At 38.4% G+C, this 18,646-nt stretch overlaps 1 protein-coding gene across 1 annotated transcript in view; it reads left to right on the top strand.

The window, feature by feature from the left end:
- The first annotated feature begins 6,455 nt into the window (after positions 1–6,455).
- stk32a (serine/threonine kinase 32A) overlaps positions 6,456–18,646 on the top strand; it is a 72,154-nt gene continuing 59,963 nt past the window's right edge. The window contains exons 1-2 of the mRNA XM_002936707.5: positions 6,456–6,619; positions 12,824–12,987. Coding sequence (XP_002936753.2) covers positions 12,936–12,987 — 52 coding nt within the window. The 5' untranslated portion in view covers positions 6,456–6,619; positions 12,824–12,935. The remainder of the gene's footprint in view (positions 6,620–12,823; positions 12,988–18,646) is intronic.

Below are 18,646 nucleotides of genomic sequence, written 5' to 3'. Positions count from 1 at the left end.
AGTAACCCATAAGATGCTTGTAGCTGACCAGTAAATGCTACCAGGGTTGGACTGGGGGGGGTGCAGGGCCAACAGGCGCCCCCGCTGGCTGCATCCCCTGCACCAACTAGGTGCCCCCGCTGCACCACCCTAACCGCCTCGCAGGGGCCCCCGCCTGACATCCTCCCCTGAGAGTGTGTACATTTAACACATCATGGGAGGAACACTGTTGGCCGGGGGTGTCCCAGCGGCCCAGTCCGACCCTGAATGCTACCTTTTGGTTTCTATGGGTTACTAGACAAATAGCAAATTAAGGCCATTTATACCATTATCCCTTTAATAATTTATTTGCGGCTGCAATTGAAATACTGATGCTGTGAGATAGCTGACAGATTCATCTGTTCTAGTGGCTTATTCCAGCCTGAGTCAGTTATTTGCAATGCACCACTCACAAACACCATAGCTGGCTTGTTTGCAGTTGGAAAAAATGCTAGGTTGAGGAACACATAAACCATTTATATCTCAATAACTATAAAAAATAATAATAAAAGAAATTTGAAAAAAATAATTATTAAAATCCTACTAGAGATTAGCAGATTTAGTTTATACAGGATCAGTGACCAGCTCCATGTTGTAGCCCCCACCCTTCCCAACTACAGTCAGGTGATCCCAGTGGAGCCAATAAAAAGGGCAATCATTTGGGGATTTTAACCTTGAAAGCAAGAAAGTTGTATATAAAACTCCTTCCCTTTATTAAATGTATAATGACGCAGTGAAATTCTTAATGAATCAGATAAAAATGAGTGTAGGACCGGGGGTGTAGTTGATGTAGAAAAAAGACCAGAGTCCATCAAGTTCAACCCTTCCAAGTACACTCAGCACACACAACCTATACTTACCAATCTATACTTACATACATAAACTATATATACAACCACTAATACTAACTGTAGATATTAGTATCACAGTAGCCTTGGATATTATATATGGGGAAACAATCCCTGTTTTGCTTAAAGGGGAGGGCATATCTTGGTAGCTTAATGCACAGAATGTCTTAATGTCCTATATTATACAGATAAAGACTAAGTGAAGAGGATGTCTTGGTGCTGCCTTTAAGATCTTTTTGTAACAGCAATAGTTTAAATGTCTCTAATGGGATGTTTCTGCTACATGTGATGATCGATCTTGCCATTAGTCTTGTGGGATTGTTGCCCTGTTTAAAACATAGCTAAGTTCTCTTCTCAGAACAGGACTGCTTGTTTTATATAAGAAAATAGTAGAGGGAATACCCATGACTACAACAAACTTACAACGTCTTAATGCATGACGTACCACTGGCTTAGATGATTCTCTGTGGTATTCATTCCATGGGCCCCAGAAACAAACAATTGGATTCTGTATGAGTGAGCATATACATTTGTTCTCCTTACCACTGTTCCATTGAACCTGAACAATCAGAGCCTCAGGAAGGGATTGCAGCTCCTCTTCATCTTCCTCATCTGCCAGTGCATGAGGTACTGATATTGTGCTTCAGCAGATGACATTTCAGATCAGATAGGTTTGCAGCATGGTCTTCTGAAAAATCCCCCAACTTAAAAAACATGCACAGATGGTCAAACTGTATGGTTAAAGTCAGCCAAAGTGCCCAACCAAAAATAGGAATATATGGCTGATGCTATTATATTTATGTCTAACATAGAGATGATGCCAGTAGGCACTAAAACACAGCTCCCATCTGTACATTTACCCCACAGATACTGCCTTGCTCCCAGGCTCTCTTATAAATGCCACACTTATTATTATATTTATCCCCTCACATTGGGTTTGTATCTGCACTCCAGCTTATGAGAGGTTCACACCACCCTGCCCAACACAAAGAGGAAAACTTCCGCCCGATTTAAATTTGCACCAAGAAAAAAAAAACACACAGATCAGCAGTGGTGCAGTGCCTAGTATCACTTTAATAAATACAGCAAAATATAAGTGCAATATTATTTTCCAAATATATGTAATGAGCATTGTGTAGAGGCTGATATATATATATATACACAAGTACCCACTATATGTGTGCTACTCAGCAAAAATGTCTCAACATCTCTTACGTATGAAAATATATTGACTATAGTGGATTCTGTTAACTTTTATCATAACAAATATACAACTAAGTTGTGGAATAATCCTGCAATCGATGTGGCCTGTTACTATGTGAAGGTGCAAGGAGTGGCTTTGAAAGCAAGTTTGAATAAAATAGAATTTTTCATGCAACAATTGCGGCAAACTTTGTGTGACTACAGCTGCACTTGCAGGAATTAAATGGCCATATATATATTTAGGGTACTGCCCATTAAAAACCCATGCAAAGGCATGCATCATCTGGCAAAAGTGTACAGTAAAAAATTACAGTAAAAATTACAGTAAATCCAGTCATATCCGGTCCTAGATGTTTTCTATACATTCCAAACTGGTTTGGTCATAATTACTTTCTAAGGCAAGACTTTAATATCTGAGAAATTAAAAGAAGGCAGTAAGGGACATAGACTTTCTATAGAAAGAGTATACAGAAAACATTTGCTGCTCCAGTTGTCATTAAGGCCTTTAACGTAAAGACACTGATTAACAAACATATAGGGTAAAATACACAGGGGCAGTTGCCAGCAGTAACCAATCAGCAATTTGTTTTGAATGGTTTACTAGAAGCTGGAAAATAAAAGCAAAGATCTGATTGGATGCTATTGGCAATTGCACTTGTGCAGATTACCCTCTATATTTGTAAATCTGCCCCCTGCGCCTGTCTTTGCAGCAACAGCTGTGTGCTATCATGGTTTTTGAAACCATGAATTATTTTCACTAATACCACCAATGTCTAGGAATGACCATGCTTCATGGATAGGAGCCCACTGACACCTGGTATCCCAGTGGGCAAGTCCGACACTGTCTCCAAGTCCCTTAAGTATACAGGGCAAGTCTGTTGTGTCCCCCAGGCATGTAAGGATGATATTCACTATGGGTTGCTGTTTTGCTTTATCCATTACCACCGTAACCCTACCTTTATCTGCACCTACCTTAAATTGCCAAATGAATTAAGGATACCAAAACAGACATTAGTAAGGTAATATGTAACTTTTTAGCAGCATTATCTTCCCAAAGTTTATTAACCTGATATCCAATAGAGGTAGATAAAGATACATTTGCAATAAATGTTTGTAATAAAAGTAATGGGTGTTTTAAAGGGACTCTTCCCTCTTATAAAATGTATAATAACAAGAGGCAGTATATAAAGCTGCTTAATAGTTTTGTGCAAGAAAAGCTCTGTTTAATGCTTGCAGCTGAGAAAAATTGGGATAAGGTATGGGCTAAGCAGCCTCCCCTAATTACTAACATGGAACCATAGGCTTGCACTGGCCCAGGGGAATTTGCATTAGACCCCCAAACCACTATCCTGTTCCATTTTCCCTTGTGCCACTGCCACTGCGTTGAAAAGTACTCAAGGCCGATGTACAAGCTCTCAGAAAAGTTCGCTGTGCGCATTTAATTTACTTTTAAATGTTTACATCCCCCTTAAATTCATAAATTCTTGGTGACTGTAGCTGATTAGGTTTGTTAAGTCATATGTCAAAGTTGGACCATAAGTTCTAGTTATTTCTCAGTACCAAACAAAAAGGTCTTCAAGCTCAGAGAAAAACTGCAAAATGCAAAGTGTAATGTGAGCTGTGCTCACAAGGGGGCAGCATATGCAAGGCAAATGCAGAATGCAGCACTGGAGAACTACAGAACAAGCCTTTTGTGTGGGGTTTTCTCTAAGGCCCAGCGTAAACTTTACATTGATATAAAGCCTCTTTTTATGTTCTGAGAGGAAAAACGGGAGCCGATATTGACAGTTAGTAAACTGCTAGAATTTGTTTTACTTATGTGGCAGTATAATGGTTATGTAGTGCTTATTATTATAACAGGGTCAAGCCATGCAGGCACCCTAGGCAACTCAGCTAACCACCTTTCTCATTGGTACGTTAGTTCACATGCGTTCATTCAAATACATTAGTTTGCACGCATGCACTCGTTTGTCCACAGTGTGTGAATGAACACACGCATGAACAAGCACAGTTGCAAGGGCACAGACTAAGCACAGGTGATAAAGACATAGCACCCCCACTATTGCATTTATGATCATAAAGTCAAAAGGTAATGGAACTCTATGGGAAGATATTCATATTTTAAATAATAGTAAAATATCATATGTTACAGTGGCGCACAGATAATAAATGATAACCAGGCCGTATTTTCTATATCAGTCCCTGAGTGTATGTGCCTAGGGCAGCAGCTTTTTTAGGAAACCCTGACAAATCCACCTAGGACATACACACACAGTTTACTCCTCCATAAGACTGGATGCTCAAGGAACAGCTGAGGATAAATTCACAATTTATTGAACATACAATTTTCTTTTACTACATTAATTAACCCTTTGCATTTGGAGAAAAGTAAAGTTTGTGGTTAACCACTCTATTCATTTGTTTTATTCAAAGGGGAACTCTGGCTTACGAACCAAAATTTGTTAAAGAGCCCCGCAAAACACAGAAACCCCTAATATACCTATCACTGTAATATGTTCCTTCAAAAAGTATGAATAAATACCATTGAATATGCTGAAATCTGCATGATTTGAAATCCTGGCAGGGGAGGAGGGACTAAAACACTGATGTTACAAATTGTAACAACTTCTCCACAGCTTACAGACAGCATGCAGGAACTACATAACCCACAATGCATTGCACTGTGATGTTCCTTTCCTTAACATCGCGTGTGCGGGGAATCATGGGATTTGGAGGATGCAGGCTGAAGGGAGGCCGAGGACAGTCAACTTTTGTTACATTATTTTTGTGTCTCAAAGTAGTCAGCCAGATCAGCATGAGAACAGGGGGCCAGGCTTAGGTAACCGTTTCAAACCATATTATTACATTAAAAATAATGAAATTATATTTACTTTTCAAAAAGTTGTGTTTGGGTGGAGTTCCCCTTTAATGTGGATCTTACCATGGGCTGAATGTGAGCAACAGAGCTGGCAAACCAAATATGACTAGTATATTCCCCTCAAGTGCAGAGGTGTCTATAATTTAGGGGATAGGATAGGAGGATAGGAGTCCTATGCTAGTAGCTGTATTTCAGGAGCATTTGAAGGGTTTCATTTTTTCACTTTCTGACCAGTTTGATCCTTGGCACCCGATTTCCTGCCAATGGATTTTTCTGATTAACCTGATGCAGTCCCACATCACTTAATCAGCCAAAATGAATGATAGGCTAAATGATAACATGGCACATACTGGTTGCATGGACATCATTATATGAGTGGCTAGACAAGTCACTGTTTCATATTATATATATATTTTTTTTATTTATTGTTACATTTTTTGTTAAAGTGAACAACATTACATTTCTCATGTTTGAAGACATCAGGTTTATATTTGATGACTTTTTTTACAGAAGTTTTCCAGCAGCCCAATTGCTCTAGCTGAGCCATTTTCCTTCTTTTTCTCCCATGCTGTGCTACCAGTTCTCCATCTGTATTTATGGCTGCATCCCTGCTTTAGCTGTTATTATTCTGGCTGCTAGCTTTTCAGACCTACACAAACAACATCGATTTCCAAAAACACAAGTCCGGCAGGTAATTCATTCTCTGCAAAGGGGATTTATGTGAAAACTGAGACAAAAATACAGTTAAATGTTAAAAAAAACTGCAGTAGAACATGTTACATTTGGGGGACCAGAATAAATTGGTGTAAAATCTGGGAAAATATAAAATCAGGGAAATTGTGGGGAGTGGAGGCACATAGGCAGATGGGGTGGGACCGGGTAGGGGTTGGTGTGCATGTTTGACCTCTCCAAAGATATTTTTGCAGGGGGGGGCATATAGTTATGCCACTGGGGAAATGCATTATGCATTAAAAATTTAGTGAGACCACAAAATAGGATACCGCCATGCCCAGGGTCAGAAAATTCCCAGTAGGCGACTGGTCTGGGTGGGTTACTGGTGGCCAGAAATATAACTCTTTACTACCTTTTACCATACCTTTGAACATTTTAAAAATGTAAAGAGAGACAAAAAGAAATGTTGCCTGTAGTGCAGTGAATTTTTTGGACCACGCCCATTTTTTTCTTTTTTAAAAGAATACAGTACCTTGTTCTTGGTAATACCTAAGCTATGCACATCCATATTGGTGCCAAAATAATTCAATTTTATTATGTTTACAAGTTTATTAGTTTCCCTAACATTCCAAACAACAGAACCTATACCTGTGCATAGGCAGGGAGGAATAACAAAGCCACACATGGTACAGATATATTTTATTATCTTTGATAATTTACCCCATATGGCCACTAGGGGTCCCCCAAAGTCTCTGTCAGCTTGTGGCTATATAGAGGAAACTTCCCAGGGACATCCCTTTGTACTGAACTTGTTTATACCGCTGATTAGAAGGACCACCCTCTATGACTGTCAGCCAGTATCCTTTTCTTACCTCCTTCAGCATCTTCCCCAGTTGCTGCCTGACTTGCACTTATCTGAGGGGTGAGAATTCATTCTAAACGCCTAGGAGCCTCAGCTTCTGCGGTGCTCATCCTCCTCCCTCTGTCAGCCAGGAGCAAGGTAATTATATGATCCTGTGTCTGATCCTGTGTCAGTGATAAGTTTGTGCTTTCTGCAGTTTCCCATTCATTCATGCTGTATTATACCGCACTTTTATTATTATTCTACACAGGGCGCCTGATTGCAGAGGGGTTAGTGCAGTAGTGCCCACAGCTTTCTGAACTTTTGCTACCTCTCTGTCTGTACCATGTAATGTGTTACTGTCCATACAAACACACAGCGGAGAGGTAAATGCAACAGAATTGCAATAGTAGTCCCAATTGTAAAGGAAACTGGGAGTTGTACTTCTGCAGTGTTTGCTGTGACAAAGGATGGATTCCCTGGGTCCCGTGTTATCCTTCAGGAAGCAATCATTAATAATATATGGAATGAATGAAAGAGCAGCCTGTGGATTGTCTGTCCTCTGTTGCTTCTCTATAGAAAGATGTTTCAGATGTTTAAAGATTTGACTTAACATTTACTTATCATTAGCTATTTATTTTATAAAGTGCCAGCACATTAGACAAAACTGTGTTTGTCGTATCCAAAAGCATCAAAAGCATCTGTATTGTCCTCACTGAAGTTCTTTGCTCAGTTTTAATACTAAAACCTGTCCCATCAGTTTTGTTGTAATGTAATGTTGTTTTCATTTAGTGAGACAAAACTGCAGCAATTTTAGGTGATTCTGCAAATGCTATATTATTTTCTGTGGAATGGCTTGCTATTCTAGATCTACATACTGTGTCCTGATAAATGTGAATGAGTAGTATCCGACGGGGGTTTTGTGCTAGGAAGTGCCTACAGCTACAGCAAATATCTCACAAATGATCAGGTTCATATATGAAGGTATCCTATAAGACTTGCATCATACATGAGTTTGTTGCTAAAGTGCTAAAAACATCAATAATTTCATCACTGTTCTGGCAGGAAACATATAATAATTAATATTAATTAGTACAGGTATGGGACCTATTATCCAGAATGCTTGGGACCTGGATAAGGGATCTTTCCGTAATTTGGATCTTCATAACTTAAGTCTGCTAAAAATCATTTAAATATTGAATAAACCAAATAGGCTTGTTTTGCCTCCAGTAGGGATTAATTATATTTTAGATGGGATTAAGTACAAGTACTGTTTTTTATTACAGGGAAAAGGGAAATCATTTTTAAAAATTAGAATTATTTGATAATAATGTAGTCTATGGGAGATGTCCTTTCTGTAATTCAGAACTTTCTTGATAACGGGATTCCAGATAAGGGATCCCATACCTGTACCTGCAGAACATTCTGTGCAGTCTTCCATGCAGCCTAACTTTATGTCTGTATGTAATAGTAGTCACCCATACATAGCTTTTTGCACTGTGCAAAATGGGTGAAAAAAATGACAGTTATGAAAATGAGCTCATTTAATATCTGTAGGAAATTATTTCCCTCCGGCGTTTCTCATTGCCGGTGTGATTTCTATAGCAAAATGAAATAAGTGTGAGGAGATAAAGCTCTCTTAGGGAGAAACGGCATTGTTTTGCTGTGAAGGGAAATCAATAGTTAGTGAGAAAGTAGTGGGAGAAGAATCCTCTTGATAACATGGTGTAAAAAGGACTATCCAAAGGGTATCAGATAAGCACAGGATAACCAGGAAATGACACATACCATGAAATATTAAAAACAACCTTGAGCAGCGAGCTCAAAAGTAATATGATTGCTCATTTATAAAAAAGGGCGACTTTTCATTTACAGGACACTGTCTGCATGAAGGACATGAAAATGAAAAAGATTTATTAATGTGTGAAATTATCTGAAAATAAATGTTTAAAGATTCTGCCAAAACCGATTATTTTTTAATCCTACAATTTAAACCTAATTCTGTATTTGCTGCATCTCAAAGTTCTCTTTAACAGGCTGACATGACATTTACATTGTATGTTGTCATTATAGTGATACTGACACTAAAAAACTACACTTCAATATATTTATGTATATTATGTATATTTATTCCCTATAGATCATGTTGATCATTTTTCACTGACAGGGCTGCGTTTGTATGTAATTGTTACTTGAAGTCCCTAAACCTGACTGTTTTGCCAACCTGACTGTCCCTTCCCAACCTGTCAGTTATAGCTTCTAATGCTAACGGCCTCCTGCTGGACAAATATGGCAGCCCCCTCATAGAGGGACATGGGGGATCAGATAGGTAATGTAAAAGCATTGGGCAGGTATGCACGGGTATGTTTTCCAGAATGTAAATGTACCTGGAGTTTTCTGGATAAGGGGTATTTCCATAATTTAGACCACCATATTTTACGTCTGATCAATAATCATTTAAACTTTAAATAAACCCAAAAGAATGATTTTGCCGCAACCATGGATTCATGCAGCTTAGTTACCATCAAGTACAAGGTATTGTTTAGTTATTACATAGAAAAAGAAAAAAAAAATATTTTACTAAAATGGAGTCTACGGGAGATGGTCTTCCTGTAATTTGGAGCTTTCTTGATAATGGGTTTATGGATAATGGATTCTATAGCTATACTTGGCAAAATTATAAATAGCATGCAAAGACAATGTTATAATAGATGTAAAATTGGTTTATTTTCTAATGTAATTATCTCTTAAGGAACGGCTGTGAATCACATATTTGTGGCCCAGTACCCTAGATATACACCACATACTGCAGCCACCAAATACTCCCTAATTCTGCTATACTGATACATAAAAAAGCCACTCCAACACAGAATCACAAAGTTTTAGGCAAGTGCTAATACACTTTGCTACACCTAATTAACATTGCACTTGTTCATTTGCCTTGTCACCAGCACAGAATGTACAAACTGCCTCTGACACTGAGTGGGTCTCAGCTATGGCCTTGCATTACATGGGTAAGAGGCATGCCACACCTAGAACACTTCTATATCCCCCCTAGTGCAGCCTAGAGGATGATTAGAAGAGAGCTGTACACTGACATTGGGCTTGCCTGGGATTTAGAACTGCTAGAATGTTACAATAACAGAAGCTGGGGATGAGGTTGGCATGAGTGGAAATTAAAGACATCTATCATGGCAAAACTAGGGTAGGAAATATGTAAACTAAACAGTGTCGAACTGGCCCACCACGATACCAGGAAAACTCCCGGTGGGCCCAGGGGTCAGTGGGCCCTCCTGCTCCTGACCATTTGGCCTACTTCATGGTCATTCCCTATTTTTGAATGGGAACAAGGGGGAGAAATAGATGGTAGAATAGAGGCTAGTATGTAAATAAAAGAGGCTAGGAGAATAAAGAGGTTGGGTCAGGAAAGGAGGAAAAATAGTTTGGGGATTGGGCCTAGGGTCTAAGGTTTTCTGGTGGGCGCCTGGGGTCCTAGTCCGACCCTGAAACTAAACACTGCTAAATGTGCTAAATGTGCTTTGGCTTTAGTTTTCCTATAAATGGATATTTTCTCTAGAAAATATTGCTTCCTAATGCCAACTCATTTGTATATATTACAGCAGTGCTGTGATTTCACCTTAAACACTCTTCCATTTGATTTTGGTTTCATTTGACATTAAAGCTGTGAAAAAAGTCCATTCTGAGCCAAAAATGTTATTAAGTTAATTTCCTGGACAAAAACTTTATCTTTATCTTTATTGAATGATCATGGCCACATTGTAAGAACTTCCTTCCTCTGTTCTCTGATGTCTACAGGCTGATAACCCCTGTAGCTTTCAAAGGCAGTTAGATGGACATTTTTGTGTGGAAAGGCACAAATGTTCCCTAGCTATGTCTCTCAGATAAATCAAAGGTTATTGTTAGCAGCAGTGCTATGTTCAATGCTGTATATTGTCTACAAGCATAAGTCCTTTTAAATGGATAGCACATCCCCTTTAAAGAGGGGCCTGTTTTATGCTTTTCTTATTTGCTCTCTGACATACATTTAACTACTGGGTGAGAGTTAATGTGAATCATTAGCTCCCAGTAAGGTTTTTTTTTAATAAACTTTAGTTTCCATTCTATAGTTCAAAGATTTATTTGGTTGATTTAGATGGTTCTCTACCACTTTGGAACAAACAGTTCCAGTGTGGAAAAGAAACTGTTCTCCACTTAGTACCAGTCATTTGCAATTACCCCCCCACCCATAGGGGCCGATTCACTAAAGGTCGATAACGCTTATTGCATGCTTTTTTGCATCAAAGCATGCGATAAATAAGTACCGATTCATCAAAGTCATTTCGCATGCATTAATCCACATATCGCGTGCGCAAAAAACCACATAATCGCTAAGCGTTATTTCTTAGCGAATAGAAATAGTACTAACACATGATTCACAAAAGCATATGAAGTGTTAAACGCGCAAAATATCGCTTTGATCTGTGCAAATATTAACACCTACTTGGGGCAGGCGGTACTTAAAGAAAATTGCGGTTCGTGAGCTTTTGGCAACACAACATGGAATTTGCAGTTGGATTTTTTTAAGTATGTGTTGGCCCCAGAGTGATGCATCCTCCAGTTTTCAGGGAAATGGTAATTTTCTGATCAGTAGTTTTCTGAAAGTAACTGCTACGTGCATAATATCGTGCGCTAAATATTGCATATATCGTGCACCACGGGAAATAAAGCACGCGGCGAGAAATAACACATCGCGAGTTAAATAACGCAAAGAACATCGCTTCTTAATTATGACAAATCAGGAGCTGTAATCCCTGTTCTTGACTTGGCACAGAGACAGCATGGATGGCTACCTATATCTGCTATGAATAAGGTTGCTGAAGTGAATCGAGTGTTAAGCCGCATGCTATAGATAGCGCTCGTTTTATCGACCTTTAGTGAATCGGCCCCATAGTGTTTAATGTAGTGACATACGTGGGCAGATTTGTCAAAAGGTGACATAATTTCCCTTTTCTTCCAGCTTTTTTTACCAGACAAATATAAAGATGTAGTAACTGAAAAAATTTGATTTACCTATGTTTAGGCAACTTTTTAGATAACAGACTTTTGACCCATAGGATAGAAGGCTAAAAGTATTATCATCTACTCAAAGATGCATAAGACTTTTAAGTGAAAAAAAAAAGAATCGCTGAATAAGGAAATGTGACGAGAACAGAGGGACATTCATGTGGGGTGAGAAGTCAGTGAAAGTTTTTAGAAATGTAAAAAAAAGACAACATTTTTATGGTTAAATCTGTTTGACCTTTAATAGATCTGCCTCCGTTGTTTGAGATCATTGTTTCCATATTTTCTTGATTCTTATTGCCTTTTTCTACACCATTACCTGCTGCCCTTACCTAATACAATCTTTCTTTTCCCATCCCATCTTCTTTTGTTCTCATACTGATTGTATGCTGTTCCTGTATGTGCTTGACCAAGTTCCCTTGTGATCATCAGATCCATGGTGGTAGTGTTTTCTTTGTCAATTAAATGACACCTATCACCCTAAGGAATAATTCCAAATGTATTTCTATTGTGTTTGCCAAGCAAAATAAACTTATACTATATAAATATAAATCTGGTTTCCTTTAGTCTTGGAATTAGACAGTCACAGTAAACAGGCAGGAGTCATGCTGTGGGTACTATTTTGCATCATTCCAAAATCTTGTTTATGTGATAAAATGGGGACCAGATGGCCATGCCCAGGCACTGGCTACACGAATAGATGGTGATGAGGCAGGGGGAAAATGGGGAATGCAGTGATATCTAGTAAGTGCTGATGGAGGCATAGAGGCTGGGCAGGCAATATATGATTGACAGCTGGGATTTTTAAATGCCTTTATAATGGGTATGGATGTGTTAATAAATAAAGCAATTTGGGTTTCATGTTTAATTTGAAATGGACTTTTATTATACAGGTTTTTATGTCTGGGTGAAGGATGATAGGTCCCCTTTAAAGCTGCATTAAAGTACCATTCAGGAGGTAGTGGAGATACAGTTAGTGGATATTTAAATCTCAATACATTAGCCCCTCCACCTGCAGCTTGTTTGGGTGGCTGCCCCATTAGTAGACCCAGTACAGCTATTTCTACAACAATCCTTTGTTTATCAGAAGTAGCAAGAACACTGCCACCACTTCAGTATAATTTACCCATGCCATCCTTGTCGTTACCTCTGCCTACACTATGTGCAACTTACTCATATACAGGAGCATACTTACACCAGGGGAGGGGAAGGATGACAGGGCACAACTATTGCAACAATTGCTGCATTCCATGTTGGCCAAAAATACACAATTTTACAGAAAATGTTCCCTTTCTCACTTAGAATGGATGCTGCCAATAATGGGTATCTTTGCCAATTGAGTAAAAACTGATCATCGGATCTATGGATTTTTGGAGAATGTAACTACAGAGCACAGAACTTGGAAGTTGTCACAATGGGAGCCAACAATTCAAGTAAAACCCCTGTGTGCGATGAAAATGAAGAAGGTAAGGAGGACACCATTTTAGCTTTACTAGCTCATTTACCTGAAATAAGTGAAAGAATATACAGTTTTCCTGTGAATGTACAGTGTGAAGGCCACCTTGATCTACTCTTCATGGGCTCAGGTAGTTAGCTCCTATACGGAGCTCTGTCTGGCCTCATGCCCTGCCTTTACTACGTGAGCTGTGGTATGCAAACATACAGTAAGAAGTCTACTGAGGGTTCCAATGAGAAAAATAGTTTTTCCAGGAAAAAGTGGTAAAATTAAATCTATATGTAATGATGCTTTTCTGTTTCCAATAGGGATACATTGAATCCCGGATTCGGTTTGGGATTAGGGCCTTTTTTTGATGGAATCGGTTTCATCCGAATCCACGGTCCCCAACCGTATCTGAATCCTAATTAGCATATGCTAATTAGCATTCAGAAAGGGTTAAATGGTAGGGGGAAAATGTTTTCGTGCAGCATATTTTTAATATTCGGCAGAATCCATTAGGGTGGGTTTGGGGATTCCAAAAAGCTCAAATGATGCCAAATTAAGATGGTGAACCTCAGTGAGGGCTGCTTTATTTGTAAGATGAGCCACATACAGTTAGAAGAATATAACGGCATATACACTAGTTAACGAACCTTTCTTCATTCATTATAAACTACATTTGCAAAGACAGCATTAATTCATTTTCTTATGCATTTTAACTCCAGTTAAAATGTTGCAGATATCGCTAAACAGGGCGGAGAGGGAAATGGAAGCCACGCTAAGTTTGGGCCTTGTGATGTCACAGCAGAGTTTAAATCCTTGCCCTTGACCTAGGTGGCAAAAAATATGTACATTACATGCCCATTGCTGTTGCAATGTACGGGAATTGGTTTATATTTAATGGTTATAAAATCCGTAAAATTCTGTTTGCATAAATATGGATTTGATGGGGCAAGATCCTTCTATAAACATGATAATTAAGCTGTAGCCGACCTCCACCCACAACCCAGTGGCCTCGCCTCTGTTTTCTCGGCACAACCATACAGGGGTGGGGGTGGGGGGTAGGGTATATATCCCCAGTCTCAGTATTACTAATAATTTATGTTTCTCTACATGAAAGTGATTTACAATGCCAAATGTGACACAGAAAGGTGCAGAAATACAAATACTGGGATGATTTGTTGGTATGATGATCATAGGAGATTGCTTCTCAACCACAATATTTTAGTACTGATACACAACATAACTGCTGTCAGTTCACTAGATCTGAAGCCAAGAAAGATAAGGCTTCCCTTACTCAGTGTACCCATCACCTACTGTTCTTTCACTAGGTGACTATCAGGTTCAGCTGAAGGACCATGCAGTTCTTTATTTCTGTATATAATATCAATAGGCACTGCAGGCTGCACTCCATTGTTCATTGAGCAGAAGCTCTTACCTTTGTTAATGGGTGAGTCTATACATTTGTTTGCTAATGACATAGCTTGAAGACTGAAATGTTTATTAAATTATTAGTTTATTGTTTATCACTTTAAATAACTTAACGATTGTTAAGTTCTAGCTGACCATCAGCATTGGGTGATTTATAGACAAATAGGAAAATATCAGTGCCCTAAAATCAACTAACAAATGGTGTTGTCATTGAATATCAGGCACAGATCTTACAATTACGTATGCAGGAACTCGATGTGTTCAACTTTCCAACATCAACATGTTTATTACTTGTTTCAAACAAGACCTCAGGACATAAAAAGACTACAAATATAATTATACTCCAATGAACTTAGATTTAATTGCACTCTTTAATGAGCGAAGTGGCAGTACAGAATGTTCCACTGAAACCTCATTTTGTACCTTAACTTTTTATTCAATTTTAGTTGAAAAAATAAGCCACAGGTCTTGGGTGACTGAAACCTATGTTTATTTGGAATAACAGTAACATATCACACATTAACAGAGTTTAGTACCTCAATACTGGGAAACCAAATGCATGTTACTGCAAAAAGCAAAATATAGCTTGGTGATGCAGACCAACAGGTTGGGATTTAAAGGGCCACAGCTAAATGATAAGCATATAACAAGATTGTTGCCAAGATATAATTATAACAAATCACAGATTTTTAGTATTTTTATTAGTAAAATCAACATTGTAAAAAAAGCATTTTGCATAAGACTTTTAATGAAATATCTGCCAGACAATACAGATGCCATGCTAGCCACCTTCTGCAGCTCTTCAGGAGAGCCCAAAAAGACTACTAAACACCATCAGCACCCTTGAACATTTTGCCTATGAGAATTACCCCCAACCCCCCTGGCAATCAAACCTACTACTAAGCTATAACAATTCAAACAAAAAAAACTAAAAGGACAGGTGGGAGCTCACTTTTTATCCTCCCTTTCCTGAACTTCCCTTTGGCCTGCTTCTTCACATCTTAACTCCCTGCACCTTATTATGCCCCCACATTCCTAAGCTGTCCCACCCCCCCTCAAGCTGCCTCATCCACCCCCACCCCCCTCAAGCTGTTCCTTCCTTCCAATCAATGTTCTTTCCTTATTTTCTGACCCATTATAAGCAACTTTCCAGTGCACTACAAAAAAAATGTAAAATAGTTGTAATATTTTTGTAAATGTAATGGCAGGTGAATGCAGTATATATTTACCCCTTTCTGTACCCTAGTTCTGACTCTCAATACAATGTGAGATCCCGTCCATGTTTCAGGAGTCAGGAGTGCAGAGAATATAAACAGTCAGAAAATGCTTTCACTCACACTCACAAATGTGTAAATGTGTAATTAATGATTATTGGAACATTCAGGCATGAGAGATTGGGTCATACAGGTTCATAATTGTGCAAAATTGTATGTCATCATTGCAGATCAGGCACATAGCCAAAAATCTTTCGAAATTCTTTCAAACGTTTTAACATCTCTTGTGCCTAATTTACTCACATTTTGTTGGGTGGAAGCCAGAAAAAAACTTAAACTTATGAACACACCAACTAAAAGCTAGTGTGGCTTCACCTGGTTTGTTAAAATATGTAAACATAAAATGGCACATTGGGAATATTTGTATACTTCCCTCTCATAGTTTTTAATTTACTTTGTTTCTATTCTCATTTATGACATATTGGCCTCATTGCCCTTCTCCTTTGCTGTCCTTAATTTGGCCATGCAAAATTGACTTCCAATCTAATTAAATAATTATCACTTTGTACGTGGGTCTCCTGACAAGGCAATTTGGCCTTTCAAACACTGATCAGAAATTAACTGAGTAGCTACAATAGAAAGCCATGCTAAAGGATTACCCCTATTAGTGTGCCCGTGAGGTCAAAATGTAACTTATAAACAGCCATTTATCTGCACCTTGATCATCATGTCCTTCAGCGTTCAGTAGCTACAAAAGGCTGCAAATTATGCATTACCCATAATCTTAGATTATACAGGTCTCTCTCTGTTTCATCCATTCTTTAACTTTATTATGAGAAACACAGTGCCAGTAATATATGTGCCTTAGGCCTCACTGCCAATTATTTCCCAAATTTGTTACATTTATTATAAATCATCTGACTGCTGCTTCCTCAGCTTGGCTTCCCCCAATTACCACTTAATGTGATTAAAAGCCGTTGCATTTTTGCTGATTCGGAGCTGGCACATTACACTTGATTTAAAAAAAACTGGTGTCTTATGATTACCATAAGGCTGAAAGCTACTGAAAGTTATGCCCTGTTATTGCTAGACAAAGAGATATGCTCGGATGCTACACCATAGTAGGATTCTGTGGATGATTTCTTAGGTAGCACTTTGAAATCATAAATCTCTGTAATATAGACCAGGGCTGCATTTAGAAATGGGCAAAAAGGGAAGTTGCCCAGTGCCCCACAGAACTGAGGGACCATCCGCAGCGAAGCATTTTCCAGCAGTGGCAGCACTTTATTTTAATGAGCTCAATAAGCTTATACTTGCATACTAAATAGCACTGCAGTGTAGTCCACTCTAATGGGGCATAAGCTGTGATCTAGAGGTTCTGAGAGAGCCAGAACCCCTTGTCTTGTTTCTATTGAGCATACACTGTGTTAATTAAGTACTAACAGTGCTGATTCTGAACTTTCACTATCATTAAATATGGTTAGGCCAATACTGTTCCACATTTCTTGGGGGTTGACCTACTGAAGGATTTATCCTAGGCTTACTAGTGTTATAATCGGGACATATACCCACCCATATAACTTAATATAAAATTGCTCAAAGTGCTTTTCTGAGCATTAATATTATTTTTTAGATTCAATGGTATAATCATGGTATTTCTATTGCATTACCTGTGGTTACTTCAGAAATTCACAATTCCTGCCAAGCTGACCAAAAGAAAGGCAGATCAGACTCTAAGATTGAATGAATAGTTTTCATTTCAGGTGTTTCAGGCTGTGTCTAGGCACAAATGGGTGTGATGTAGGGCACATTAAGGTTGTGGACTAAAATAACAGGTTTTTTAATGTTGTGAGGTTTGCAGGGTATGTTTTGTTGTGTGTGTGTTGAGGCAAACTCGCCTCAAGGCAAGCAATAGATTCATAGACTAATGACAAGTAATGCCACGCTCCTCAATAGGTGAATCTACATACTTGGAGGAAATTCTGCCACAAGCCAAAAAGATTGCCTCACACTTCATCTGGCACAGTGTGAACCACCCTCAGTGTATTAGGAATACATTAATATATTTTTTAATCTGGAGGCATCATTCCTGCAAAGGCTAGGACATTCTGACCATAACTCATGACATTCTATTGGATCCTGAAAACAGTTAAAGATTCTTGCACTATGATTATTAAAATAAAAAAACTAAATCATAATGCAAATAAATAAGAACTGTACAAGTATTTCCAGTTTTTAAAGAATCATTGCTTGGTGGGCTTCTAATGACCTTAAGGTATACTGCTCTCCGTGGCATCTTAGTTAAATTCGTGCTGAAGCATTGTATAAATTAGAATATCTTGTTTCTGCTCAGTGCTAGCAGTAAACGAATCTGTCCTGAAAAAGTTGAAAATGTTGTGCGTCCAAAAAATATGTTGCGTGTAACAATTTTTGGGGATTTTTGGTCATGCGGTGAATTTTTCCGTGCCAAATTTTGTCACACGTTTCGTGCCAATAAATTTTGCCCATCACTACTCAGTGCTTATTGATCACAGTGGCTGCTGACTCAATCATAGTCATTACAGGCTGTAATTATTTACATCTGACTGCTTTATGCAACAAGACATCTCCCTGAACTGAAACTGGCCCATTTGTTCTGATGGTATTTTTGCATGAATAGCTTTAATAGATTTAAAATATTCTATATATTATAAGAGTGAAAGACTAGCAGCCTCATAGTTGAAGACCTGACTGATGCTGATTTGCAGTATTAATACACACACACACACACACACACACATATCTATATTTAAAAAGAAACAGTAAAACTTTTTTCTGTTACTAAATTTCTTACACTCCTGCACTCCTTATAGGTGATAAATTGTACCATTCCCAAAACAGCCAATCAGAAATTAGTTTTGAATAGTTTACTACAATGTAGACATCTGCACATGTACAATTTAAGTTCATAAATAAGCCTGTTGGGAGCTATATTGCATTGAAGGAGCTCTGGGACTGAATGCTTTAGAAAATGTCAAAGCATTCACCACTCTACAATTTTTT

This window comes from Xenopus tropicalis, chromosome 3, assembly GCF_000004195.4.
Source record: "Xenopus tropicalis strain Nigerian chromosome 3, UCB_Xtro_10.0, whole genome shotgun sequence".
NCBI classification, from domain to species: Eukaryota; Metazoa; Chordata; class Amphibia; order Anura; family Pipidae; genus Xenopus; species Xenopus tropicalis.
Note: the sequence above shows the minus strand (reverse complement) of the source record. Positions and strands in the feature narration are given on the sequence as shown.